A 27823-nucleotide genomic window follows, 5' to 3' on the forward strand; every position below is an offset into this window, starting at 1 on the left:
GCTTATTTATTCCATGTTTGAAATGCACAATTCAGATTTGATCTCACTTGCCTACAGCTGAATGAACAAATTACTTGCCTTCCGTAATGCCTCATCTAGTAGAGACTCTATTTGGCTTCAGATTCCTTACCTTGGAATTATCCCCAGACGTCAGACTGGGTATGGATATCTTTCATGAGCAGTAACCCTGTAACGGCAGGAGGCATCATTCGGCTCTGCGTGGCATTGTAGCCGTCATCCGCGCCAGAAGTGACAATCGCATACCTATCTAGGCGCCACCCAGGCGTGCTGACTTTCCACACCAGAAGCGCAGAGCCATGAAATACATTGACCACTGGTGTGGAAAACCTGAAAGGGTAAAGCCTAATCCCTAGAAATCCATTTGCAAAGCAGGGGGATGGGTGGGTCAGTAAGGAATCTGCGGTCAGAGAGTCTCTACCAGATAAGGTGTTACCGAAGGTAAGTAACTTGTTCATCGGATAGACTTCTAGCCGTAGATTCCTTAAATTAGAATAGATACCAGAGCAATACTTCCCCCAGAGGTGGGTCTGCAGACCAAATTCACACAAGGACGTCCTGTAGGACCGAACAGGAAGAGTGGCCATCTCTACAGACCTGACTGTCCAGACACTAATGTTTGGTGAACGTGTACAAAGAGGCCACTTTGCTGCCTGGCAGATATCTGGGACCGAAACTCCGTGAGCTAATGTAGTTATTGCAGCAATAACTCTTGTGGAATGAGTATGCACACCCTCAGGGGGATTGCTTCTTAGACAATACGCAGAACATAATGCAGAGCATGGTCCATCTGGAGATGGTCCGCTTCTGCATAGCCTAACCCATCTTCGCTCCTACATACCCCACAAAGAGTTGGTCATCCACTCCGAACTAAAATGTGAAGTCAAGGTAGAACTGCAATGCTCTTTTTGGATCCAGATAGTGGTCACTCCTTTTCTTTGGAGAGATGAGGCAGAGCGTAAAAAGTAGGCAAAGTGATGGTTTGGCCTACATGAATTGGAGTGACCACTTTTGGAAGAACGGAAGCCCTTCTATGAAGCACCAGTTTTGTCTAGGTAGATGTTCATATAAGTAGGCTTGGGTGACAAGGCCCGGGCAGAAGTTATCGCCAGGAGAAAGGCCGTCTTGATGGTAAGAAGCCTGAGTGGGCAATTGTGCAGCGGCTCAAAGGGAGCACACACAAGTAAGGCAAGGGCGAGATTGAGATCCCACTGGGGTATAAAGAAAGGAGTGGGAGGGAACATATGTGAAAAACCTATATACAATTGGGGATTGGAAAAGGGAAGTTTGGTCAGGCAACCAAAGAAAAGCAGAAATTGCAGATAGATATCCCTTAACAGTGCCCAGAGTAGAGCCCTGCTGGGCAAGGGAAAGAACAAACAGAAGCCCCTGAGAAAGGCGGGCAGAAAGGAGATCAATGTGTCATTCTGAAAACAATGACACTAATTTAGCCAAACTGCAGGAGTAAACAGCCGTGATAGAGGGACCCGTGGCTGCCAAGATAACATTACAGACTTTGGGCAGAAGGTCAAAGGCTATCAACTGTTGCCACTCAATCTTCACGCAAGAAAGCAGAGCGTTGACAGGTTCGGGTGGAGAACCCTCCTCTGCTGCTGCGACAGAAGATCCTCCAGAAGGGGCAGCCTGATTGGAGGGCTGATGACTATGCTCAACAGCTCGGGATACCAGACTCTGGTGCCCAATCTGGAGCCGCAAGGATGACTTGGGCCCGGTCGTTCTGATCTTCTTGAGTACTCTGGGCAGGAGTGGTATGGGAACAAAGGGGTAAAGGAGTCCTGAGCGCCTCCAGAGATGAAAGGCATCTCTGAGCGAGAGCTGCCCTTAGAAACTCCAGCACACAAAACTGCAGACTTTGTACGTCCTCTGCATTGGCAAACAGAGCTAACCAAGGCTCTCCCCACGGCTGAAAGAGACGTTGCACCACCTCAGGATGGAGCCGCCATTCGTGATCCGCTAGGCATCCCCAGCTTTGTCCGTCCGCTCTGGTGTTCAGAGAACTAGCCATATGGTGAAAACCCAGGGATGCCATCTGTTCCAGCCATGTCCAGAGTCACAGGGGCAAAGGGTCCACGACCTTACCCCACCCTGCTTGTTGCAGTAGCATATGGTGATGGTGTTGTCTGTGAACACGTGCACTTCACCTGGATGGAGGATAGAAAGGTTTTCAATGCCAATTAGATCACTGACTGGTCTCTGGCGGAATCCGGACTCCACATCAACCTGAGCCGTCTGATCTCCACCTCTGCCAGATGGCCGCCCTATCCAGGAGTGACACATCTGTCAAAACTGTCAGACCTGGCTGTGGAAGGGAAAGGGGTCTGCTGCTGACCCCAGCGCAGTTCGTAGGCCACCACTGCAGGTACTTTGCTGTTCCCTCTGAGATCTGGACCATTCCCATGATGCTGTGCCCTCTGGAACTTCAAGCCCTAATATAGAACCGCATGTGCCACATGCAGGAGGCCATGAGGCCCAGCAGCCTCAGAGTCAGTCTAACCGAGATAGGGGAAGACTGGCATCCCTTATCTCTACAGATGCACTACAAACACCGCCATCACCTTGGTGAACACCAGAGGGGCACTGGTGAGGCCAAAAGGGAGCACAGTGAACTGAAAATGCTCTTGATCCACTGTGAACCGTAGGTCACACCTGTGAACAAGCAGGAGGTGAATGCGGAAGTAAATCCAGTCTCCAGGGCAGACCGGACGTGAGCCAGAGTGAGCATATTGAATTTCTCCTTCTCGAGGAAGAAACTGCGACAGCGTAGGTCAAGGACAGAACAAAGGCCTCAGTCCGTCTCAGGCACCAGAAGGCAGTGGGAACGACAACCACGACGTACTTCTAGTACGGGCATTCTCTTTCTAGCTCCTTTAGCCAAAAGGGCCATCACTTCCTGGTAGAGAAGAGATAGGTGGATCTCGGTCAGCCTGTTGTAAGTGGGTGGCATGGAGGGAGGGGTAGTCATAAAGGGAAGAGAGTTGCCCCTTCGGACAATCTGCCAAAAAACCCCTGTCCGATGTTATGAACTATCAGAGGGGCAGGTGATGGCGAATCCTGCCACCGACTGGGTGTCCATGATAAGTGAGCAGACTAGGAGGGTTTGGAGGCTGCGGCTGGTCAGTGCCTGACCTGACCACTGGGCACCCGACCCACGGAGTCAGTAGGAACTGCATCCTCAGCTACACAGAGGCTGGAAAGCTTGAGCTGTCCTGGCTGGGCATATAAAGACGCTGTTGCATGCCCTTTCTGTGGCACCAAAAGGAGCAAAAGGCAAATTGAGGGGGACGAGGCGCCACAGAAAAGCCCAAGGACCCGGCCGTAGCCCTGCTGGCCTTAAAGCACTCCAGTGCGGAATCTGCCTTTTCTCCGAAGAAAGAAGCCATCAAAGGGCATGTCCCTGACTGAGGACTTAACATCCCCCAAACAAAGGCAGTCGACCTCAACCAGACGTGGATTTGCAGGCTCACTGTTGAAAAAAAAGCTCTGCATAGCGAGTCGGTGGTGTCAAGTCTACAACAAATGGTGAACTTCACTGCATCCCTCCCATCAGCAACAGCCTGGGAGAGCATGGCCCGGGCTTCCTCGGGACCGTTTGCAGCACCTGAGCAACCGTGGGAATGCACCAGGATTTCGTTGGGACGTGAAGGCTTGAACCGCCAAGCTCCCTGGGGTAGGGTGTTGGGTGAGGAAATTTGGGTCCCCTGGAGGTAGGCGATGGCAGCGGACAATCGTCCTGTTCACAGCAGTTTCTGTGCTGGGCTTGGACCAGGTCCCAAGCAGGATGTAAGTAAGGGCTTAATTGAAAGGGAGAAGGGGTCAATCCTAGCTGAAGCACCTCCGTCAAGACATTTGTCTTGACTACCACCAAGGGCAGGCTAAGGTCGAGGACCTCAGCCGCCCTCACCCCCATTGCAGAGGACACTCCCTCCTCTATAGTCACAGTTGAGGGAGAAAGCATGTCAGTTTCTAGAGAAGAGTCCAGGCCCACTGGCCTCCGCCAATTCCTCATACCAGTCCATCTGGGGAATGAAGGGCTGGTATTCCACAGGGTCCAGTGACTCCTCCCAATCCTCCCTGAGTCCTACCCCATCGGAGTAGAGCACAGACTCCACCTGGATGGCATGGCTCCAGTCGGAGCTGGATGAAGCCCTGCAGCTCCATGACAGACTCAGGGATCAGAATGGGGAAGTGCCGGGAGCATCAGCATTGTGGTAGGTCGAGAGTTGGTATGACCAGAGTTGGTCTAGATCCATCTGTGGATCCAAGGGGCCCGACTGGTGCCAGGGCTGGAGCCACTGGCTTGGAACCAGTAGGGGCATCTCCCGAACCAGCAGGGCCAAAAGACTTGGGAGCAGGCAGCTCACTTATGAAGCACATAGCCTCATAAAACCTGTGGAGCTGAGCAGAGGTCGATCCGGCTCCCTGAAACTATAGGAAGCACAGCGTCGACCCAGGCGCTGGCTCAATCGCAGAGCCAGCCCTCGATTGTTGACGCTCCCTCGTCTCGCCGGCAGAAGGGCGAGGCTAAGTCGATGACCTCTTAGATTTCTTACTTTTTTTCTTCTTGTGGTACTCACCCGAGTGGCCCAACAACTTGGAGTGTGACTAGGATTGTAAACTTTGCAATTGATCCCAGAGCCTCTCTCGAGCGGGATCGAGAGAATCGCGGCATTGCTCGTCGGGTGACATGAAGCTTGAGAAAGCGCACCCTCAAGGCCTTGTGGTGCATGTCGCAGGTCTTCGCATTGAGCTCGCATTACAAGCACAAGAGGCATACAAGGTGCAGGGCTGTCGCCGACATCTCTCGATGAGAGGAACCGCAGGGCTTGAAGTCATTCTTTCTAGTAGACATCCCTGCCACACCAGGAGAAGAACTCTCATAAAAGCTTAGACAAAACATTGTAAAAGCAGAGTTAAAAAATGACTGAAGGGGTAGCTATCACCAGATCAGCGATGACTGGCATGGAAAGAAAAGAACCAACATCAGCGTGCTGGGGTGTTGCCTATAAAGGTACTGCGCATGTCACATCCAGCATGGACGACAGCATGCAGAGCTGATCGATGCCACCTACAGTCGAACAGGGGTACTGTTCCCGAAGTTTTTTCCAGATTCAGTGTGATCCTTGGGTCAATTCCAAGGTAAGAAATCTGCGGCTAGAAGTCTCCATCAGACTGCCCATGTCCGCATGTTCTGCAACATCCGAACCATTTGCCATCTGACGGTTGCCTCTCCTTTTTGCCAAAGCCATTTTCCTCTTCGCCATCACCATATTACACTTGGCATAGTGACTCTGCATCAACGTACATGTGAGAGAGTTTGATTGTGGCCCAGGGTCTTGGACAGGGTAGCCCTCTACACAGAAAATGTTTTGATTTTCCTGATGGAACACAATATCTCTGGTCCAAGGACATAACAGAGTCTAAGACTCTTTGGAGCACATCAGGTCTGTTGATTTAATTAAGCAAAGTCCTGAGTGTTCCCAATCCCCTCTCACCCTCATGACCTAGGGTGGGCTGCTGACCTAACTGTCACACAAGACTTTAAATATCTGGGCGTATACGCCACCCCGAATGTCAACACGGCATAGGTAAGCAACACTTGATGACTGATTGATGCATTAAAAGTGGATATTAGAACATGGTCTGCGCTCCCCCTCTTCCTACTGGGTAGATCCGCCATTTTTAAAATGGTGTCACTAACCCGCTTCCTGTATCAGCTGCAGAACTACCCATATGACTTGCCCCATTCCTTATTCTACAAAATACACTCTATGCTTCGCAGCCTTTCTTGGAGCCATGACTTACCCCACATAACCCTAAAAAAATTATTTAATTCTACCAACTATGGCAGCATTGTAGCAGCGAATATTGAATCCTACTACAAGCCCTCCCATCTACTGATCTTTAACTAATGGTGGAGACACCTAGGGGGACTCAGCATACGTGTTTGAGAAATGGGCACTACTGGGGACCTCAATAAACATCTAATACTCTATAAAGGAAAGACACGACTGGCGCTTCCTCTGGCGATGAAAATAGTGATTCAAACATGAAATACCACCTAAGACATGTGGGGTGCAGGGAATGGGGAGCTCACAGAGCAGACATCGCTGTGGGTGGGGTCTGTTAAGCCACAGGTGGGGGCGCTGAAGGGATTCCAAAAATGGGACACAATAGATACCTCCACCCTAGGGGATTTACTGATTGACACAATGCTTAAGTAATACCAGACATTACAGAGTGAGTAGGACCTACACCAGACCTACACCAGAGCCAGTTTTACCAATAGTTTCTATTAGGACATGCCCTTACTTCTCGGAATTAGAGGACCTCCCCGAATACAATCCTCAGGAGGCAAAGCTGTTTTGAGGGACCACAAACTGACACAAATATATTGCTCACTAGTACACCATATACCAAATTATTTACCTGCACTCCGATCCACTTGGTTGAGCGACTTAGGAACCCACACTGACGACGAATGTATGAAGCCAAAGCTTCCCCAAGACAATTCGCAATTGTGATGCGCTTTCGTCTTATATGGCTAAAATACTTTTATAGGACATACCTCTTAAGGCACAAACTATGGAAAATGGGGGTAGCCACCACCACCTCCTGCCTTCGATAATCGTTGCATCATCTGGAAGTGTAACATGTCAGTGTAGTACGGGAGGCATACCCTGTTCTGCCTGGGATGGGTACTGGGGAGGTCTACACCCCGGGATCCAAAGTCAATCCTTCTACATATTAACACAGACTTTGACCAAGACCTGTACACCTTGATGGTGCAGTGGCTGGGCCGGACTGTGGCTAAAAGAGAGATAGCTCACTGGTGTAGTGATAGACCCTCCCTCCATGGAGAAACAGCTTTGACTGGTGCATGAGCAAGGATAAATCGATGTAAAAAGCCAGAGACTGCCCCCAGAAGTGTATAAAAGTCTGGAAGAGAAGGGCAGACTATCGGAGAACTGCCATGACTCCACAGGAGGCAACACTTGACATGAAAATCCGCACATACGTGGGTAATTGTAGGAGACCTATTCTGGAGAGACTCCCCCCACAAAATCCTTGGTAAAGGTGGCGACGGGGGGAATCTCGGTGGTGGCATGGGGGAGGGGGGAATGCACCAGTTATATGGTTATTCTGTATCTTTTTCAATATGAAACCTATCTCAAAATTAATAAAATGTGTTCTAAAAGAAATCATGCAATTAAAGTTCATGCATCATTTAGATGGATAATTTGATGTTCAGTTGTTGAGAGTTGAAAATGTTTTGTGCAATATCCATATGTTTCGCAGTTATTTGTAAAGACGCCTTCTGAGCTACTAAAGTAGAACAAGACAGTTTCTTGCAGGATCATATACCTATTTTCTTAAAAAATGGTAAGAGAAGAATTTTAGATTTTGATAGAAATCTAGGGTGACAGCCTATAATGTGTGCTAAGCTCTGACACGGCAAGCCAGCTTTTCTCTTTTCAACTTTCGTAGTCGTTTCACTTTTCCTATATCAAATCGCTCAAAACAGAATTGAAGGTGTTTGAGCCTATCCCATTATATGGCTCCATTATGGTATGTATGAAATTGATTTGCTGCATAGTTGGCCCAAGTCAATTCAGAATGAAGGCGATTTTCTAATTTTTGGAGGTCTCGGTCTTAGGACTTCTTGGTAATGTATTTCCTTAAGAGCCATTTAATGTTGTCATAAGATAGTTCAAGGCCCCATGGTTGTTCCATTCGTAACTTTGCAAGAATACGGTAATTGTGGTATGCCAAGGGGAGTTTCCTCAATAGTTACAGTCTTCAAATTTGCTACAGGGGTTGTTTTCGAAAGATTTGCTTGGCTCGCTTAATTTTGCACCAGTTTCTTACTAGAGCACCATTTGTTCCTATTTGATGTGTGATCACGCTAGATACTAAACTAATTTGCCCTTGAATTGATGATTAAAGGAGACTGAAAATGTTTCTTAATAGCTTGCTTTGTTCCAGATTAAGCCAAAAGTGTCCAATCCATATTTTAATGATGCTAAGTATTTGCCTTTCATAACTTTAAGGAATGGTGTCAATGTTGGGCTATCTAAGATCTTGGATAATTTTAAGAGAGCGAATCTTAATGAAGAAATGTTGTTTTCCATTGCTTGTAAACGGGCTTTATGATGGACCCATTGATGGAGAGTGACTTCCAGGTATATGGACCCTATTACTGATTTGCCTGGCTATATTCCCAGTTATACCTGGTTAGATTTGTATTTTTTGTGCTGAATTTTACAAATTTGGCATTTTCTTAATTAATCTCAAGTTTTTTTTTAAGCAGCAGAACTGAACTTGCTTAATGTGTGCAGCAAGCAGATTTCAATACAATCTAATAGGAAAGTTAACATTGGTAAACTGAATTAAACTGGCTGCCCATCTTCTTCGATAGTGGCCCCATAGAGATGAAAAAGAAGCGGAGCTATAATGCCTTCTTGTTTAAGGCCTTTGTGAAGATTTTTTAGTCCATGCAATACTATCTCCAAATTCGACCTGAATCCAGTTAAACGAGTATAGAACCTAGGATAGAAATGATCAAAGTGGTTGCGATCGTTTGACTAATAGAATACTTCGCACTTCAGGAAGTTCCTGTAGGTGCTGATTTTAAGGTCTAGAAAAGGTAGTTTGTCTCTACTCACATTGGCAGAAAAGTTGAGAAAGAACTGCTAATAAGATTTTAGTGCTTGATTAAACAGTAGAAATGGGTTTCTCAACTTTACAATCCCTATGAGTAGAGAATAATTCAGATCTCTCATGGAAAACCTCAAATTAGGCCCCTCTTGAGACTGCAAAGAAATTTTACAGCGAAGAGCAAGTACAAAAAACACGCTGATAAATTGGCAGTCAAGCTACATGACAGACTATCCGGCCATAGTCATTTATGAGGAAAGGAAATATGCAGCAAATACCCCTTAATAAATCAGGTTTACGAAATACAGCACCAAACTAACTAGACATTTCATTGACTCGGGTCATTCCGAAAAGGAGTTCAGATGGGCAGTCAGAGAAATTATACTAATACAAATAATATATGCCAAAAACTGCAGTTTTATGAAGACTGGATAAATCGACTCAAGACTTACAAACAGGGGCTAAACGATGAGGTATCATGGATCCAATATAGTACAAATTGATTGACCTACCATTATGGAGTGTGGCTAGAACACCAGTACTGGTTCATCTTCAATCTCTTAGAATATTATAAATAATACATGAATTCAAAATGTTAAGCAACCAGATCACTTTGCTGTATACCAATTTTTGAAAGGACCACAGAATAGTATAATATGTCAACATTGGTCTTGTATATTAATAACTGGATCACTGCTTTTATCCAGATGAATCTTTATCACGAGCTTCCAACAGGTGTTTGAGCCCATCCAAGTGGTCTATTCGGATAAGGAGAACATAGCTTTGATGAAGCATGCTAGTAGTATTTGTGGGTGAGGTGCCTTCTCCTAATAAATTAAGATATCTTTGATGTGGTAGAAGTTTATGCAGTAGGATGATTGCAGATTAGGAGCCCACGCACCTGTTGTCTTTAAGTGAAGAATCGTGATGTCTTTAGCAATTTATCTGGGCTTCATCTTTTGGTGAGCTTTGTCCCTAGAAGGTTTCTATAGATAGAATCAAAGGTTTTTTTTATTCAACAAAGCAGGCATGTTATTTGATAAAACTGAATATTGTTTTAAATGCAAGGGCACTGTTCACCATGATATCGTCTATACCGTTGTAGTCTAATCGAAAACCCATCTAGAACCAGGGCACCAGGTAAGTAGGGTCTTCTCTTCTACGCAATTTTTCAAGTCATCTTGCAGCAAGGATGCAAAGTATTTAGAATCTATATCCAAAAGTACAATTAATCTATATTTGGCAAGATCTTTTTTTATTGCTTTCTTATAAAGTAGATGTGGATGTGACCCTTACCAGGGGCACGGAACAGTAGCAGTATTAGAGCATTTCTAATAGAGATTTTTTAAATGTTTCTAGCCAATACATTGGGTTTGACTTGAAGACAACTGCCGACATCCCAGTTGGCTCCAGTACTGCATCTTTCTTGCTTCTTTTGATTATTTGTATAATCTGATCTGTGGGGGTCTATTTGGTTGTAAGTAGTTAAATTGGTTTTTAACTAAAGTCATCATTCCAGGAAGATGGAGCTCCTGTAATAAATTTAAGTCCAAAAGGAACTTTGAAAGTTATTAGAAATTGATGCCAGTTCTTCACGTTGGCCACTTTGCAAGTACAATGATTTTACAAATACAATCCGAGCTGTAACGTTGGCATTATTATTCATGGGAATTGCATCTGATGTTTTGTTAACATGTCTCCAAAAATCCTCAAGGTTCCTGGATTGGCATGGACTGTAAAGATCTAGCCTCTGCTGTTCTTTATATGAGCATTTTACATCCCAAACACATTGGGTGTATTGTTGACATTCTTGTATTTCCAATGTGCGTAACTGACATTGGGATGTCCTCATCAAAGCAACCATTAAATACTCTTAGATTCATGGGATAGAATGATTTAAGCTTCAATTTGCCCAATGCATCTCTCCCTTGAGGCAACATTTCTTGCTCCTGGATATTCCATAGTAGATTTTGTTCATAGTGTTAATCTTCTTCAGGGTCTACTAACATTAGAATGAGGTTGAAATCACAGTTTAATATTAAGTTGTTTAAATGTATGCCGGCAATATGGTTCAGTATTTTTTTTGTCTCATTTCCACCTCCCGATTGCTTATATAAATTTACTGTTATTAAAGATTGTAAAGAAATAATTTTTTCAGGCATTTTCTTTTACCCAATAGCATCCACAGAAATAAAGTATCAATTTTCTCTGGTTTTAGATGGTGCCTTGTTGCTACTAGGACAGCCAAGCCTTTGATGGTCTTTCAACAGTACTCTTACTGCAGGATTATCAAACCTTTCAAAAACCTAGAAGGTTTAGTGTATGAGGTTTCCAGTTTTCTTGGATGCATATAATATTGAAAATTTAAATAAATATTATTGCGTCTTTGTAGCAGTAAATTTGTGGCCAACCTGCAATGTTGCAGGAACATACTTTTAGCTGACTAGTTGACTCAAAGTCTTTGTTTCGTGATTGTTTGAATTTGATACTATTTCGAACGATCTATTTGAGGTGATGGTTGAGACACCATTCAGTGAGTAATACCCTTGATAGGTAATGATGCTGCAATACGTGCCCATCTTTGGTTTGGCAGTGTTCTTTGTTTTTAGGGTGTAATGGCAAACTACCTGAATTGCTGGTGTCTATTGTAAGAGCAGTATCAATATGGGTTAATGAGGATAGGAGAGTATGTAAGGAATTTGCAGCTAGATAAAGTCTCTACCCAAAAAGAGTGTTACTGAAGGTAAGGTGTTCTTTCGATAGATACTTCTAGCTGTAGATCTCTTTTACGAACCCTGCCCAAACCTCAGACAATTTGGAATGGATACCAAAGCAGTACCTATTTGGAGGTGGGTCTATGGCTGGACTCAAACCAGAACTCATGCAGGACCGAAGGGGCCTCTCTCGGCAGACCGGACTGTCCAGACAATAGTGTTTCATGAATGTGTGGAGGGACAGCCACGTAGCCACCTGGCAAATTTCCAAGACAGGGATGTTGCATTTCAACACAGTGGAAGCAGGACTGGCCCCGGTAAAGCAAGCACACAGGTCTTCCAGAGGATGATTTTTAGCAAAGGCATAACATATCTTAATGCATAGCATGAACCAGCAAGAAATGGTTCTCTTCTGCACAGCCTTACCTTTTTCACTCCAGAGAACCCAACGAAGAGTTGATTGTCCACCCGGCGTTCCTTGGTACGATCGATGTACAAGCTTAGCCCTTTCTTGGGGTCCGAGCGATGGAGTCTCTCCTCCTCCTTAGAAGGCTGAGGCAGAGCACAGAATGCCAACAGGCTGATGTTCAACTGATGCGGATCAGTATCACAACTTTTGCAAGAAAGATGATCATTTCTACAATCCAGTTTGTCTGGGAAAATGGTGGTGTACAGCAGGTTGACTAAAAGAGCTTGAAGCTGACTCACGCCAATCTTTTGAGTGAGGAGCTGCAAGGCTAAGTTCTGAAGAAGCTCAAATGGAGTGCACAACACAAATGTGAGGGCCATATTAACGTTCTACTGTGGTATGACAAAGGGAGAGGAAGGAAACAAACATTGCAAAACCTTTAAAAAAGCTCTTAACACATGGTGACTTAAACTGAGTGTGCTGATCTAGCAATTGCAAAAAGGCCGAAAGAATCAAAAAGTATCCTTTATCTTGATGTATGGCTGTAGTGCCAGAGGCACTCCCATGTATTGGGACCACATGATGACCTTTGACTACTATTGTTTTTATTGATTTGAGGTGTTTAGATTTATTCTCGCTTGAATGTACGACATTTTTTTTTCTGCATGTGCACTCTGCCTAGTGCTTGCATTTCGTGTCTCCTTAAAGCTTCAGAGTGGGCGTGTTTGCTTTTTACAGCTTTGCCAGGAACGGAACGAGGGGGATGTGCGTTTGAAAGCATGAGAGAGAGAAAGGTTTGGAATGTACTTCTCTGTCTCGGAGTGTAGTGTTATATGCAGTGGTTCTAAAATGTGCATTATGTTGTACATTGGGAAATTAAGTGTGTGATGCTATAGGATAAGCAGTGGTGCACAAATGTGCATTATGTTGTACATTGGGAAGTTTTTATGGGTTTTTACTATTGACTTTGATATGCCCTCATGCCATCTTGAATTCTGACTCTGTCTAGCTTGAGCTTTGCGCACACAGGCAGGCCCCCAGATCACTCATGTTGCTTAGGTTATCCACGATCAAGATTGTTTTCTGTACAAGACGGTTCTCAGGGGGCAAGCAATTTCTTTGATAACGGGACATAAACGTACACAGCAACAGCACATTGACAGTTTAGAGCAGAACATGTCCCGGGCAGAAATGTCTCACGCTGTACACTCAGTTGAAGACACAACACACAGGTTACACCTAGCACAACAAGAGTACAGGGTCTATACATGGGAAGAGGCAAAAACTAAGCACGCGAAAACTCAGCACACCATTTACGAACAAGGAGATAAGGCGGGGAAACTCCTGGCATGGCGGGATAAGAAAGAATGAGCTAGTAAATGTGTTGCGCAGCTTAGGCGAGAAGAGAGCAGTTTAACGGCAGAACCCCAACATGTAACAGAAGCATTAGCGTTACACCTTAAGAAGGTATACACCCCAACAGCAACCACCACAGTGGAAGAAAATCTAGAATTCCTCAAAGACATAAGAATGCCCACTCTGTCTGCTAAGGTGGCCGAAACCCTAGACAAGGACCTAACTACAGAAGACCTTGAGCTAGCAATAGGGGCACTACACACAGGGAAAGCATTAGGACCCAATGGAATTCCAGTAGAATTCTAGAAAAGGGCAGCACCGCATGTCCTACCACATTTACTTAATATGTATACAGACAGTCTGGAACGAGGAATCCTACCACAGGAACAGCGCCTGGCCACAATAGTGGCAATTTACAAGCCCGGCATGCCACCGCACAAGTGTGCGTCCTATAGACTGATTTCCCTAATTAATGCAGAGGCAAAAATACTGGCAAAGGCACTTGCTATGCGACTTCAGCCACACCTAGTCAAGGTGATCCACCCGGATCAATCAGGCTTTATGCCGAATCATAGTACGGCACTTATCCTGCGGCGCATAAATGAAGTCATAGCTCGCAAATCTATCATAGAAGAAGATGCAGTTATCCTATCACTGGACGCACGAATGACGTTCGACCTTGTCGAGTGGTCCTTCTTGTTCGCGGTCCTTAGACACTTGGGATTTGGTCCAAAATTCTGTTCTTGGATCCAACTACTCTATACGTAGCCACTGGCTGAGGTGGTCGTGAACGGACACATATAAACAGATTTCATGTTGGGTAGAGGGACGAGACAAGGCTGTCCCACGTCACCACTACTCTTCACTCTTGTGCTGGAGCCGCTCGCAGCGTGGGTGCGTCAGGACCCGGTCATACGTGGATTAAAATGGACCGTGGACTGGGAGGACCGCATTTCACTTTATGAGGACGATATACTGTTATATCTCGCATCTCCAGCACGTTCCATCAATTGCCTACTGGATATCTGTGACTCAAATGGGCGGGTGTCGGGCTATACCATTAATTGGGCAAAATCGCTTCTTTACATACTGCACGGCTCCCGGCCAAGACTTCCACAGGGATGAGATGTACAAATAGCTGAGGAGGGATTTAAATATCTAGGGATATATATCACACACGATAAGACCCGATTCATTGCTAAAAACCTCACCGAGCCCATGAGGCGATTCCGCCGTGATGTTCAACACTGGCGTTCACTCCTGTTAACATTACTAGGAAGAGCAGCCCTCTATAAAATGATGGCGCTTCCCAGATTCCTACAAAATATACCATTCCCGGTCCACCCCAAATATTTTAGGGAAATAAACGCAGAAGTGACCACTCTAATATGGGATGGCAGGGCGCCGCGCATAGCCCTCCATAAACTCACGAGAAGCTGGTATGACGGCGGCATTGCCCTCCCTGATATCAAATTATAGTATTGGGCCTCACAGCTTTTTGTTATTAACCAGTGGCTTCACATATCACAGGATGACCCTGCTTACCACATGGATAGGCATCTCCTGGGAACGGCAGGGATCATGGGGGCACCCTATAACAAGGCTTGGAAAGGTACCCTTACCGGTCCAATGGAACACACTGACAAAATATGGTTTGAGTCGCAACGAGCGATGGGGTGGGAGTGAGTAACAACGCAGGCCATGCCACTCTGGGACTCCAAAAAACTTGGTACACTGCATAACACAAAAGGTTTTAGGCAGTGGGACCTGATAACTATCTCCAGGGTAGGAGATCTTCGGGAAAAAAAGGGGAGATGGTCCAGTTTGCCCACTTACGGATCACATACGATCTGGCTCCCATCGAAATATTCCGGTATACCCAGATCAGACATGCACTCACGACACTAATCCCCCACGGTACAAGACTGACGGAATCTTCCCCATTGGAAGGTAGACTCCTCACAGACCAACTCACAAAGAAGGCCATTTCACAGACGTATCGGAAATTAATAAACAACCACCCAGATCCCACTACAGCCCTCAAAGCCAAATGGGAACGAGATGTTGGTGAATTGGATAATGCAGACTGGCAAGAGGCACTGGCGTCCCCTAGGGAGGCCGCAATACAGTCCAGGCTCAAGCTGGTGCAATTGAAAATCCTACACCGCACTTACTAAACTAGAACACTTCTACACAAAATTCATAGGACACCCACTCCACTATGCCCCAGACAATGTGGCACACCAGGTTCATTCTTTCACACCATCTGGCTGTGCCCCAGGATTGCGGGTTACTGGAATGCAGTGATGGGCACAATTTCGCAGGTCACGAAGGTCACAATTCTCCCTGAACTGAAGAGATGCCTTCTTAATGTATGGGAACCCACAGACCTCAACCACACAGCACAGTACTGGGTGACAATGGGCATGACAGTAGCAAAACCTAATATAGTGCAGAGCTGGGGATGCCATTAAACACCTACCCTACGCCAGTGGTGCAGAGATATGGATGGGGCCATGATCGCAGAGAAATCAGTTTATATACATAGGGGCTGTCCTAAAAAATGGTCTTGGATCTGGGGCAGTTGGAATACCTACCGCAGAAATATATGTGAACCCCCACTCGTAGAATCATTATCAGAAATTAGTGGCTGATGCGACCCAAGATAAAGGACTGGTCATGAGATGAACTATATACCACTGGCCCATGGAATGTAGTCGGTATGACAACCGCCCACTATGATGTATCTAATGGTGCACTGATGTATGCCTTGCTGTATCAACCGTCCATACCATTGATCAATGCTAACATGTGTCCAACTGTTTTTGTCATCCAAAATACCAATACATTTTTTCAAAGATGGTTTTCTGTACTTCTAGAGATGTTTTGTACTTTGTCAAGCTTCACTAAGATAAGGGGCTGGAAAATGTGGGAGCACAGCAGAATATGAGATAACTCCTTTGCCTTTGGAATGCTTGTGGGAGTGTAGCCAATTCCAGCAAGTTTCCTTAGCACAGAGGAGGTCCTCTCGGAATTTTCTAGTGCATTAAGATTATAAAACTGAGGTATGTTGTCTTGGAAAGCGGGATCTTGGACCTGAATGAAGGACAGACGCGTCAAATTCAGTGTAGCAGTTCGCGGCTGGGAATCTCCCAGTCTGGAGTGGGCTAAGATTAAATTATTGCAGCCAGTGATGTATTTTCTATGTGTATTGGCATTGTCATGTGTGAATGTGTCTGTGCGCACATTCAAGTCTCCAGTGGTTATAACCTTCTGATGTATTCTGTGTATATATCTTTCATGCTTTCCTTTGACTGAGTTTATTCAATGTGTCTGATTATTTGCATCTAACAGTGTTTATTTCTTGCAGTGGATGTCAAGAATTATCATCATTATTATCTGCTTGTATTTTATTGCATGTATTTTATTCCATGCATTTAACAGTTGCACTTGCTTACTTGTAGGTGTGTTATTGTTGCTTGCACACACACACACACACACACACATATATATATATATAGACACATACATATATACATTTGCATAGTGTTTCATCTGACATCTGGGAAAGCCCTTCTGTGTTGCACAAATAAAACCCCACGCTTTATTCTGAAAGCTGTCTTTAGATGTGCCTCATTTTATGCGTAAAACCCCTTTCCAGGTGTAAAAGCATGAATAGTAAAAGCATATGCGTGGTAAAGGTTCTACAAGTAAATAGAAGTATTTTACTGAAACGCACGCAATAATTGACACCACACAGTACGTTGAATAAAACCAATCAGTTTTATCTAGATCAACATTAGGATCAAAAGCATTTCATTAGGAATAGATTGGCAGTTCATTAATACATCAAAATCTGGCATTGAATCAAAGCGCGACACCTGGTGATCCTGGGGAGCGTCAAACACAGTGTTTACGCCAAGCGCGGCACATAGCAAATCAATAGCGCTTCAAAACATGGCACTTAAGCATAGCGCTACACATGGCAAATCAATAGTGCTCCAAAACATGGCATTTCAAGCAGAGCGCGGCACATAGCAATTCATTAACGCGCTAAACTGAGTAATTCCTTAGAGCGTGAAACATTGACTGTCACTGAAACGCTAAACATCACTTTTACATTTGAGCATTGAACCTTGCAATTCACTACAGCGCTAACCATCTCTTTTACATTTGAGCATGGAACCTTGCAATCCACTACAGCGCTAAACTGGGCATGGACTCAGGGCACTATAGCCATGCCAGGTCATCACCGCGTTACATCAGAGCATAGCACCAGTCGAAAGCGCTAACCATTTAATTCCTTGAGGCGCTAGGCATAGCAAATTTTCACAGCGCTAATTAGGGCAACGAGGTCCACGCGCTAAGCACCTCCTTAGGCCAGAGTCCTGAACTAGGATAGTAATCAGGGTCGGAGATCCGAGGTTCAAGAGTCACGGCGGGAGGTGGCAGTCTGTGAGCTCCGGCGATACTCAGCCCCCCCCCTTCTCCCCCAAACCTACTTCTGGTGATGGCTTACTGTTAGCCCCTCCACCGGGCAAGAGCATCTGCGGCCGTCGACCGATGTGGGGGGCCCGTTCCGGGCCGTAGGGGACCCAGCAGACCCACGATGGATCACCCCGGGGGAGGGGCTAGCTCCGGGCCTCTTTCGGGCCTCCCGCCCTCCTCCCCGGGGGGTTACCTTGTGCTTTGGCCTTCCGAAGGCCCTGGTGATGGTTTCCCCGACCAGGCAGGGGCTCGCTCTCCGGGGAGCCCGCCCGCCAGCCGACTAGGCCTCCCGGCGACGTCCGGGGCGAGGGCCTCCTCAGAAGCGGGGATTGGAGCGCACCCGCAGCCGCCGTGGGCAGCGTGACCTGCGGGGGCGCGGCCTCTTCCTCCTCAGAAGTCGGCGGGGCGGTGTTTGACAGTCCGCCCCAGTCACGTGACCCCAGTACGCGGCTTCCAGGCCCCGCGAGGCCTTCCTTCAATTCCGGCGGCTCTCTCCTTGTGGAGGGCCGCGTCGCGGGGGCTGCGATGGCAGCGACGAGGCCCCGGTCTTCCCCGCGGGCACCGAGGATGGCAGGGGACAGTTCACACGGCCCAGGGCCGCAGCGGTGAGCAATTCCTTTCTGGCATCCCCAGCGGGGGTGGTGGAAATTAAGGGCTGGCCTGCAGCTTGGGGGGGTGGCGATTTGTTCGGCGCCCAGCGCCCCCTACTCCCCCAGAGACGCCCCAGCTCGGGACAGGTAGGCTGGGAGGTGGCAGGCCACACGCCCGTGGCAGAACAAGATAGGGAGGGGGCCCAGGTTAAGGCAGGGAGCGCAGGAGTGGCACAGCGCAGGTACCTGGTCGATCCCCCAGCAGTTCTGTGGTAAGTTTCTGTGGTAAGTTTCTGTAGTCCTCTTGGCGCTTGTTGGTTCTGGCGCCCTTAGTAGTTTTGTTCCTTGGGGGGGGGGGGGGGGGGGGGAGGCGAGTTGGTGACTGAAGGGAGTTCTCAGTCAGGCTTGGAAAGTTGGCCCTGGGTCCCCCTCCTGCTGGGCCAGATCAGTGGGCTAGCTCAGGATCCCTCACTCAACTTAAAAGGCAGTACCTAAGCCCTGTCACTTTCAGTGGCGTAGGTCCCTGACTAGGCCCTACCGCCTAAAACTCTTGCGTAGGTTCCCCCAGGTCGTCGTCGCCCCAACTGACTAAAAATGTTCCCTCCTTTCCTTAAGAATCCCTAGGTCAGGTGACCCCTCTCTAAGGCGGCAAAAGTAAACCCCACCCATCTTCTAGAAGGTTCCAGCAAGTTCCAGGAGCTTCCCCACTCTAGCTATAGGACAAAAAGGCGGGCTGGTGTCGCAACAATGTTGTAGGGTCCCAGCCAGCTCCTGGCAACTAGGGTGCTACTAAAAAGGCCACTCCGCAGTAGCAGGGGCCTATGGCAGCCGTATTGGGGGAAGAGAGCACCTGCACCTTAACACTGATTAGCAATGGAAAGGCGCTCGGAGACCTAAGGCCAACGAAAAAGAGGGTGGAAAAAATGAGGCATGGGCAAAAACACAGGGAAAGACCACCCTAGGGCTGACAGGTCTAACACTCGCACTCCAGGACCATGTTCAGTAAAGTCAGTTGTATTGGTTTAATCAGCAACACGTTTCGACCACAGAGGTCTTTTTCCAAAGCCAACTTGCACATAAACACAGCCACTATTTTAAAGTGTAACGACACAAACATAAAAGACAGACAATCTGTTATGGCTGCTTGCATAAATATCGAGGACAGACTACATCTCTTTAGACCACTTGTAACGTTACAATTGCTTACAGCTTCACAATTATAAACCATATGTGTAATTCACAACCATATAGGATGCACATCCTTTATTTGCAAACAATATTTTAGAAATGCATAATTGTAAACGCGTGCAAAGTCAATCTACACAACTGTAGAGAATTAAAATAAAAGATATGTGTCAATGAATTTAAAAAATGACTGACATTATATCATGTCAGCTCATAATCCAACACAACGTGTTATTATCATAATGGTGTCTAACTCAATGCATATCTACCCAGATCCTGGAGTGCGAGTCTTTTTGTATTCATAACTGAGAATACGACGGTTCCCAGTAATTGACAAACAGGTCCCGGCACCCATATCTCGCACCGGCCCCGTTCAGGCGAACGTGATCAGCAGTGTTGGAAGCTTTCATTTGTTTTGAGTAGCTGATTCTTGCTGCCCAGTGCAGGGCGGTGGAGTCATGCAATTTGGCGGTTGACCATTAGGGTCACTGCAAGGTTTGGCCAATGCCCACAAGAGCTGTCCATAAGAGCTGTGTTAAATAGCAAAAGGAGCTGATGTCTGCCCTGGCTGGAGAACCTCCATCAGTAAAATGGTCTTGATCCCTAAAGTAGGTCAAGGACCTCGGCCACCCTACAAATATGACTCGGGGAGGTTTAAGGCCATTTGCCTCCTGCAGGTCTTCATAACAATTCTCCGCATGATATGGTTGGCTAATCTCATCACCCGTATTGTAATAGATATAAAAATCCGTACCGAACAGGAAATGCACATTATGCTGGTGTCATTGTGGAGGTATATTAAGTGGCGGAAATGGAGCAACAATGGCGGCAAGCGCGACTTCGATCGAGGCTGAACCGGCATTGAGTCTAGGTCAGAGAGGACAGTTGGAAGCTTGCCTTTCGGAGTTGATGGAGTCGGTGTTGAAGCGCTGGGAACAGGCGTGGCCCGTGGTGGAGTCAAGAGTGGAGCCAGAGGCGGCCCTAGTATGGGCTTATAGGGTCCAGCTGCCACAGAGGACAAACCTGCTAGCAGCATCATAGATGGAAAATCTTTCATCTCCGTGGGGCCGTCGGACTCACCAAAAAAATCAGGAAGGATCCAAAGAGTTTAAGAATGGCTTCGGAGAACTATTCCATCTGTGTAGGAGTGGCCGGTGGCCCCAAAAACGTGCTTTGTGCCGGAACAAGTTGTGTGATGGGCTCCGAAGTCGATCAACTGGGAGCAAGATAGAGATGTATGGTGCCGCCTTCGTGGCTTCTTACCAGAGTAAGAGTGGAGGGAAGGGGGCCAAATCACCCTTATACTTCTTGTTAGTGTTTTTTCTTCAACTAACTCAAAGATTAGGTGCAAAAGGAAGACTGACCCCTGGAAGGACTGTGGTGACTTTGGAATCTCGAACTGGACCAGGACCAAACTTTCGACTTGGACCTGTCTTGTCGTTTATGGGGATAGGAAACAAAGCTCACACTCTCTTCTCAGATGCAAAGTAACAGAAATCCAAGTCCATCAAAAGGTGATAGTTAAAGATGTTTAAGCAAAAAAATTATTGTACAAATATGATTCAGTGATCCATAACCCACAGAGCTGAAAAATTAACTGAGGATAATAGAGAATGCATTACATTCTAAGGCTCTGGAGCAGACTGCTGCCTTAAGAATGCGGTATCAATTCCTCTTTAATCCTACATTTGTACATGGGTTCCTTACAAAAAGGAGAAGTGAAAAGGGCTTTCTTCCCAGATGTTCCTTTCAACCGATTTTGAATGTAAACTGGAATTACTAAAAGTGTGAATAAAAAGGCGTAAATGGAGGAAAGGGTGGATATATTTAAAACAAAATTTTGAAATGACTTTTTGGAAAGTGTACTGGGATTCAACACAAAGATATTTTCCATTTAAGAATATCAGTGAATATCCCAAAATGGATAGTTTTCTCTTCATGATGAGAAAAATAACTCAATTGTTCTTCATAGATCTTTCAAGGCTTTTAACCGGCTCATGAAGACAGAGCTCATGTTTTTCACATGTACAAACTTGTGACATTTATATTCTGCTTCAATCTCTTAAATGTGTCAAAGGGGCAGATAAACCCGGAAATGTCTTGGACTCTGAAGGTTGTAATGTCAGACTAGTATTTGTAGCATCTGTGTGTACACAATGTGTCATGTAGAAATGTATCTGCACATGATATAGATGTAATACCTGTCAGAATTTTTTTTTAAACTGTAAAATAAAATACACAAAATAGATATTTTCCAGCATTATCAAGAACTCAAATGTTTTACAGAAGCTCTGAATACAATGCCCTGGTGAACATTTCGCAAAGGTTCTACGTTGTTTCTCTGGTTCTATCATTCACAACTTTTCACAGAGATAAAGAAAGACAAAAGGATTATTTCCACAAAAAGATTCATTCCATTTCGGTTTGGCACTGCCAAGTCTGAGCAGATCTATCAAGTCAAAGACTGAAAAAAGGGATGGCCAATAGAGTGAGTTTACCCATTTTAATTCCCATAGCATTCTTTGCTCTACGATATAAAAAATGGCTGAACTAACTTACACCAAAATTGGCCTGAAAGTAAAACTTAATTCAAGGAAGTGGTTTTGAATAGCTTGTTGTAAATCTTTTAAGTGGTTTTCAAAATATTAGCAACTAAACACATTTCATGGTGGCTTCAAATGTTCAACTTGTAGAGATTATCTGGACCGTTAATCCTCAGTGGTCTGTGAACATGGGTTCGAGGTCCTTCTGTGGATGTAAATATTCAAATCTGATTGGTCAAAGGAGTTTTTTCCTGTGTCAGCCAATTCAGGACTGCAAACATAAATCTGGGACCACAGACCTGAAGCTCTCCGATTGGCTGGCCACAACAGAGCAAAATCTGTTGTGGTTGCTGTTACAAGGCTCAATCTGTGAGCCCTGAAAAATAAAACAAAATGAGCTAAAAGGGGACACTGGTAGCATCTCCTAAGTCTCACGATTATGTGATGGTAAGGCTTGGGGGTTCCGGAGGGAACTCCCTCAAGTTAAAATTTAAAACAAAAAAATTATTTTGCTAAGGGGTCGTGGGCCATGGGGTTAGGTTTGGGCCTTCAGACGCAACACGCTTTGAGGTTCACAAATCCTAGCCAAGGGAATGCACACCCATGTCATGTGTCTTGGCCCTATACTGGACCTTTCTCAGTGTCCACAGATCCAGAACCAGGACCTTAAATCCCAAGTAAAGTTCAGCCAGCAAGGGTTAGTGAACCTTACAGTAGAGCCTGTGAACCCTTTAAAAAACAAAACAAAAAAATAACAGGGCCCACAGTCAGTCATGTTATTCTCTTGATCACTCTTTCTTTGTTTCTGGGCCATTGGCAAACTGGTGTGCTAAGCATGGCGGACGGTGCGAGCCACAGCATGTTTTGAATCAGTTCAGAACTTATTTTCTCAGGGAACTTCAATTTATTTTTTTGATATAAATAATTTCCAATCCCCCCGAAACAGGCTGCTCTGGATGTCAACCCTTGTTTATGGAGGCTTTTTCGCACTGTTCCTAACCCAAAGCAGGTGGTTGAACCACCATGGTTGGCGTATGGAGCTTTATTTGCGGCCTTGGGTTATTTAGTACATTTTCTTTCTTTTTTCTTTGGATTCACGAAGCCCATTTTGGAACCGCAACTCTAAGGCATGGCCTGGTGCCAAACCAACAAAAGAAGGTAGTTGACACCAGTGAATTAAGCAATAAAGATTTTATCCATAAGTCTACTAAACATCAAGCTTACCTTACTCAGAAACATAGCATAATAACGATGCAGTGGCAAGTGAAAGGTGACCTGGTTAGGAGCTGGCTGGGGAAAAAAAATGAAGCAGTATTAAAATAAATAACAGTTGCAAGACATTTCTACTCTGCAAATTGAATGATTGGACTGTAATCAAACATACCTCATCAATAAAGTTGATGGCATCAAACCAGTCCTGAAGTGCTTCAAGGCAATATCTAACAACATTTCTAGTATAGTCCTGTGTCTCCTAGGGAAAGAAGTGGCAGAACATTAGACAATTCAAATAATTGCAGTTACATTTGTGACATGGGCAATTATCCATAAAAAGGTAAACTGTGGTGCTCAAAAAACAAATTTGCACAACTCAGAGGGAGTATTTTGAGAATTTCCAGACAAGTCAGCATACAGTAGAAGAGTTGCAGATTTTGAGAAAGAAGGACATAATTCGAAGGAATGCATAAGGACTTTTCACAGATTTAAGTGCAGTCATGTGTACCATACGACTTTATTCTCATAATTTTAAAACACTAGTGCTAAATACCAGGCAACAGGCTATATTTTCTAGCTGGTGCTAGTCGTATCCTTTTTGTTGATGCATCTATTCTTAATTTTTTGTCTATAGTTTTGCTCCATGTGCTACTTTTGTACTTAAGGTGGACTGTGGTTTAAATGCTGGCACCATCACAGCGCCTCCAGAATACTTTAGAATGCACAAACAGATGAGGACAATGTCAATTTATCAAGCAAGGGAAGATAGTCTGTAAAAGGAAAGACGAAAACGTACAGGATGGTGCGCCAATTTTAAAGGATTCAATGAAAAATGCATAGCTCATTAAAAATTATAACTGTTAGCATGACATCTTATGCAGTATCCAGCAATAGCAATATATACACAATTCTAGGCAGTAACAAACGATCAATGATGACCTACAAAAGAATAAATAGATTACAACAAATGAATACTACTCCACTAACAAGAGCATGTTATGCTAGAGCTTGTAGAGCTGAAGGTGGACATGGAAAGAAACTGCATGAGATATGACAAAGGCTTTCAAAGGGGTTTAGGCAATGCAGTAGAACAACTTAAAACAACCCTATTCAGTCATTGGGGGAATCGTGTGAGACAGCATGCCTACAAATCTATATTTCTGCTAAGCTCCTTCTCTCCTAATAAAATACTTCAATTTTCGAGCCGTCAAGCTACACTTGGAAAGAAAAGCTGAAAGAGGATATATTTCCACTTGTAGTATGAGCAAACCTGACAGGAAATAAAAGAAGCTAGAAGACCCTGCCACGTCGTTCCCAGAAGAAACAAGCAGTAGATGTAACAGAGGAGGGGAAGAGATTCAGAGGGCTCTACAGAGTATGCTGCACTTTTGGTTGAAATGAGGGGCATGGAGGTGAACTTGGCGCACAAAGTGGACACTGTGGAAATAAATTAAAATTTTAAGGCAATGTTCATTTTAGTTATTGTTTCAGCTTTACAATAAAGCCATATAATAATGAGGCATAACATTTACAAATTACGGATTTCCCTAGAAACATGCAATACAATAAAACAATACATAAACGTACATTTTAAGACATTCCAATGAGCATGATGCCTTATTAATAAGAGCTCTCCATCCTGCATCCTTGGATATGAATTACAGCCTAGATTAATTGTATATCTCGGTAGATGTATGGTTAATCCACATAACTTCGCTAAATGACAGAGGACTAATTTAAGAATGTAATTTAACTATCGTCCTCCATTACAAAGCTATAAAAGTGAGGAGCCCCCCCACTGCTAGACAGCGCCAACGATTCTACCGCTGTATGGGGCATCAAGGAGGTTGTCCAGGCAAAGCCTGGGCCAAGGACGGCCCGTCATCATCTGAGGAGGCTGGGCTACCCCCCTGACACCTGCAAGGCCACAAGGTACTAAAACTATCATTACTGTATCATTTGGGTTGATAAAGCTATTACAGCAGTGTCCCTGATCTTGGCTGTTGTGCAGCTGCATAGGGAAAAGGAAGTTGCTGGAAACAACTATGAATACATCCGACTCCAAGAAAAGGACCAGCGTGACAGCCAGTAGAAACTAACCCTGGGCGGACAACTACGCTAGCGAAGTTTGCGTAGTTTGGGCTACTTCGCGCTACGCAAATTGCACGTAGCACAGTGCAAAATCACGTAGCGTAGAGTAGTTGATATTTATTGCTCGCTCGCGGTCCTCAACGTCAAGTTGGCAACTGCGAGCAAGCAAAATGACATCCCGGCAAGACTTTTTCTTCGTTCCCAATCAGCAACATCAAGTTGCCGATCGCAAGCGTGGAAAATAAATCTCCTGGCGAGATTCTCAACGCGGGGAGGTCAGGTTTCTCATTGCGATGAGAAACTACCAGTCCGCGTTCAGAAATCTGCCGCTCGAGTAAACATCTACTCGAGCGGCAGAAAACGACCTCTTGCACTGTGCAAGATACCATTTGCAATGATTGCACAGTGCGGACAAGCATCCGGCACTGTGCAATCATCGCGAACAGCATACTACGCAGTTCGCGTAGCGCTACGCGTATCTCGCGTAGTGCAAAGTGCACTTTGCGTAGCTACGTGTAGCGCTAGTACGCGAAAAACGCCCAGGGTTAGTAGGAACACCTTATCGGAGATTGATAGTCTGGTAGAGGAGGTGGGAACGATGTTGAAATCGAAATCTCTGCTTAAACCCTCAACTGATCCTCCCCCGGCCTCACCCCATGGTACTAAGGCGTCTGGGAAATCCCTAGCAGGAATATTTACCAAAATGCAGGAAAAGGGAATAAAACCACTCGAACACAGGCCTGAAAGCCCATGGGATCAAGAGACTGCTGCAGTGACAGAACCCTTAGACAGAACACTTGCTCCGAAGCCTGCTCTGTCACATCACATACCCCCCTCTATTATGTAAGGCATTCCATGCAGTAATCGATCTGCCCTTTTAACCAGCACAGAGCCCGATGGTGATCGTGAGCTGGTCACCGTGGAGGGTTCAGGTGTCAAACTCAAGACCGCTCTGATTTGATCCACGTTTTGATAAAAGTCATTTTCAAAATTCAAGGACGAGGTAAAATATCTGAGGCTGCTGATTAATTCCATAGTGGAGTTACACTAAGCTATATCTACCCCACCTCGACAACTGACATTGGGAAATTTGCTACCAGTGGGCTCAGACCACCAGGCTCCCCATACTGACAAAATGTACTCTCCACATCATCCCAGGCCGGACGCATAATTCAGGAACCCAGCCCATCTAGGAACTTTCAGAGGTCTGAGCAGGGGTTGAAAGGTCTTGACAGGGCATCAAAGTCCCACAACAACATTCCACCTGCGTGCCCCCCCCCCCCACCTCTCCCGACAGTATGTGAGTTCCGAGTAAGGATATTTATCACCTGGAAGTGTATTCTATGGCTCGTGCTTTGAGCAAATGATAGCGAAGCTGGCATCTGCTCGCCCCCACAGTACTCCAACTGACAGCACAATGCTTCTGATTTTATGGAAGTTAAAGCCGGAGAGTGGTGATATCATCTTTATGCACAATGTTCCAAGGTTGTCAGAAGGGGCGAGGGACAATCAAGAGTTATAGACCAATAAAGTGATCCTTTGGATACGCAATGCGCAGAACTGTCCGTCAGTCATTCGCCAGGACATCGCCAGGGTGAAATGCTGTTCTTTACTTAGGGGTGATTTAGCCTATGTTGAGATAAAGCTTGCTTCCCGCAACATGGCTGACAATATCATTGCTTTGGAGGTGCGTTTCCCTTCCCTATGCCAATTAAGATTCGTCTAAAGCTCAGTGCCCCTAGGATTGTGGTAGATGCTGACCTAAGTGCATGTCAGCATAGTGGTTCCGAACCAACTGAGACTTGACTGCCAACACCCTCAGCAGACCCATCTCCAATGCCTGCAACCATAAGGATGAAATTTGAAATCTGAACTGGAATTTACTCTCCCGGAACATTGTTGGCCTAAAATATAAAATGGCTGACCCGGACTGGTTTTTTTTTCACTGATTAAACTTCATCTGTGCCTTCTACAAGAAACAGGGTGTACAGAGCCCATTTACAGAGCGGGGTTTACAACCTTTTATTGTCCAACTATCTTACAAGATAGAGGCCGGTCTGCTGGCTGGTTTGCCACCTGAGTAAATAATATGCTAGTCTGCACAATTAGGAGGCTCAAGATTGTCACCATGGATATCCTTGGGCTGTCCCTTGCTAGGGGTGGGTCCCCTTATTACATCTAGGTTTATATCAGGACAACTGGGGTGAATAGGCAGTTCAACACCCTTACCATTCTGAAGGAGGCCATTGACGCTTTACCCTCCAATGGTCTGATGGTTGTCGCAGGTGACTAATATAAGCTTTGAACCCTCCGGCCCCTTGTCAATCAATGTAACAGAAGAGGAAGATGCATCTTGGGGTGTCCCACAGTTAGATTTGAAGCCGGTTAAAAGATGGACAACGGCTTCTAACCATTTGATGTGCTTTTCCCTTCCGATGGGCTTAAGAGCTTGTAATGGCAGGTCTATATCTGAACGTGAAGGTGCCCATACACTCAAGAGGTTCTTGCAAACGTGCTGTTTTGATTATATATTTCTACCCA

General features: G+C 45.5%; 1 protein-coding gene across 7 annotated transcripts in view; it reads right to left on the reverse strand.

Moving 5' to 3' along the window:
• Positions 1-27823, reverse strand: part of UBR3 (ubiquitin protein ligase E3 component n-recognin 3) — a 2077978-nt gene that overhangs the window by 1329483 nt on the left and 720672 nt on the right. For all 7 annotated transcript variants that reach the window (XM_085645338.1, XM_085645337.1, XM_085645336.1 and 4 more), the window contains exons 11-12: positions 23364-23450; positions 23204-23269 (exon numbers count right to left, since the gene is read on the reverse strand). In XM_085645338.1, the coding sequence (XP_085501464.1) occupies positions 23204-23269; positions 23364-23450 (153 nt within the window). The remainder of the gene's footprint in view (positions 1-23203; positions 23270-23363; positions 23451-27823) is intronic.

This window comes from Triturus cristatus, chromosome 3_1, assembly GCF_964204655.1.
Source record: "Triturus cristatus chromosome 3_1, aTriCri1.1, whole genome shotgun sequence".
In the NCBI taxonomy this organism is placed as follows: domain Eukaryota; kingdom Metazoa; phylum Chordata; class Amphibia; order Caudata; family Salamandridae; genus Triturus; species Triturus cristatus.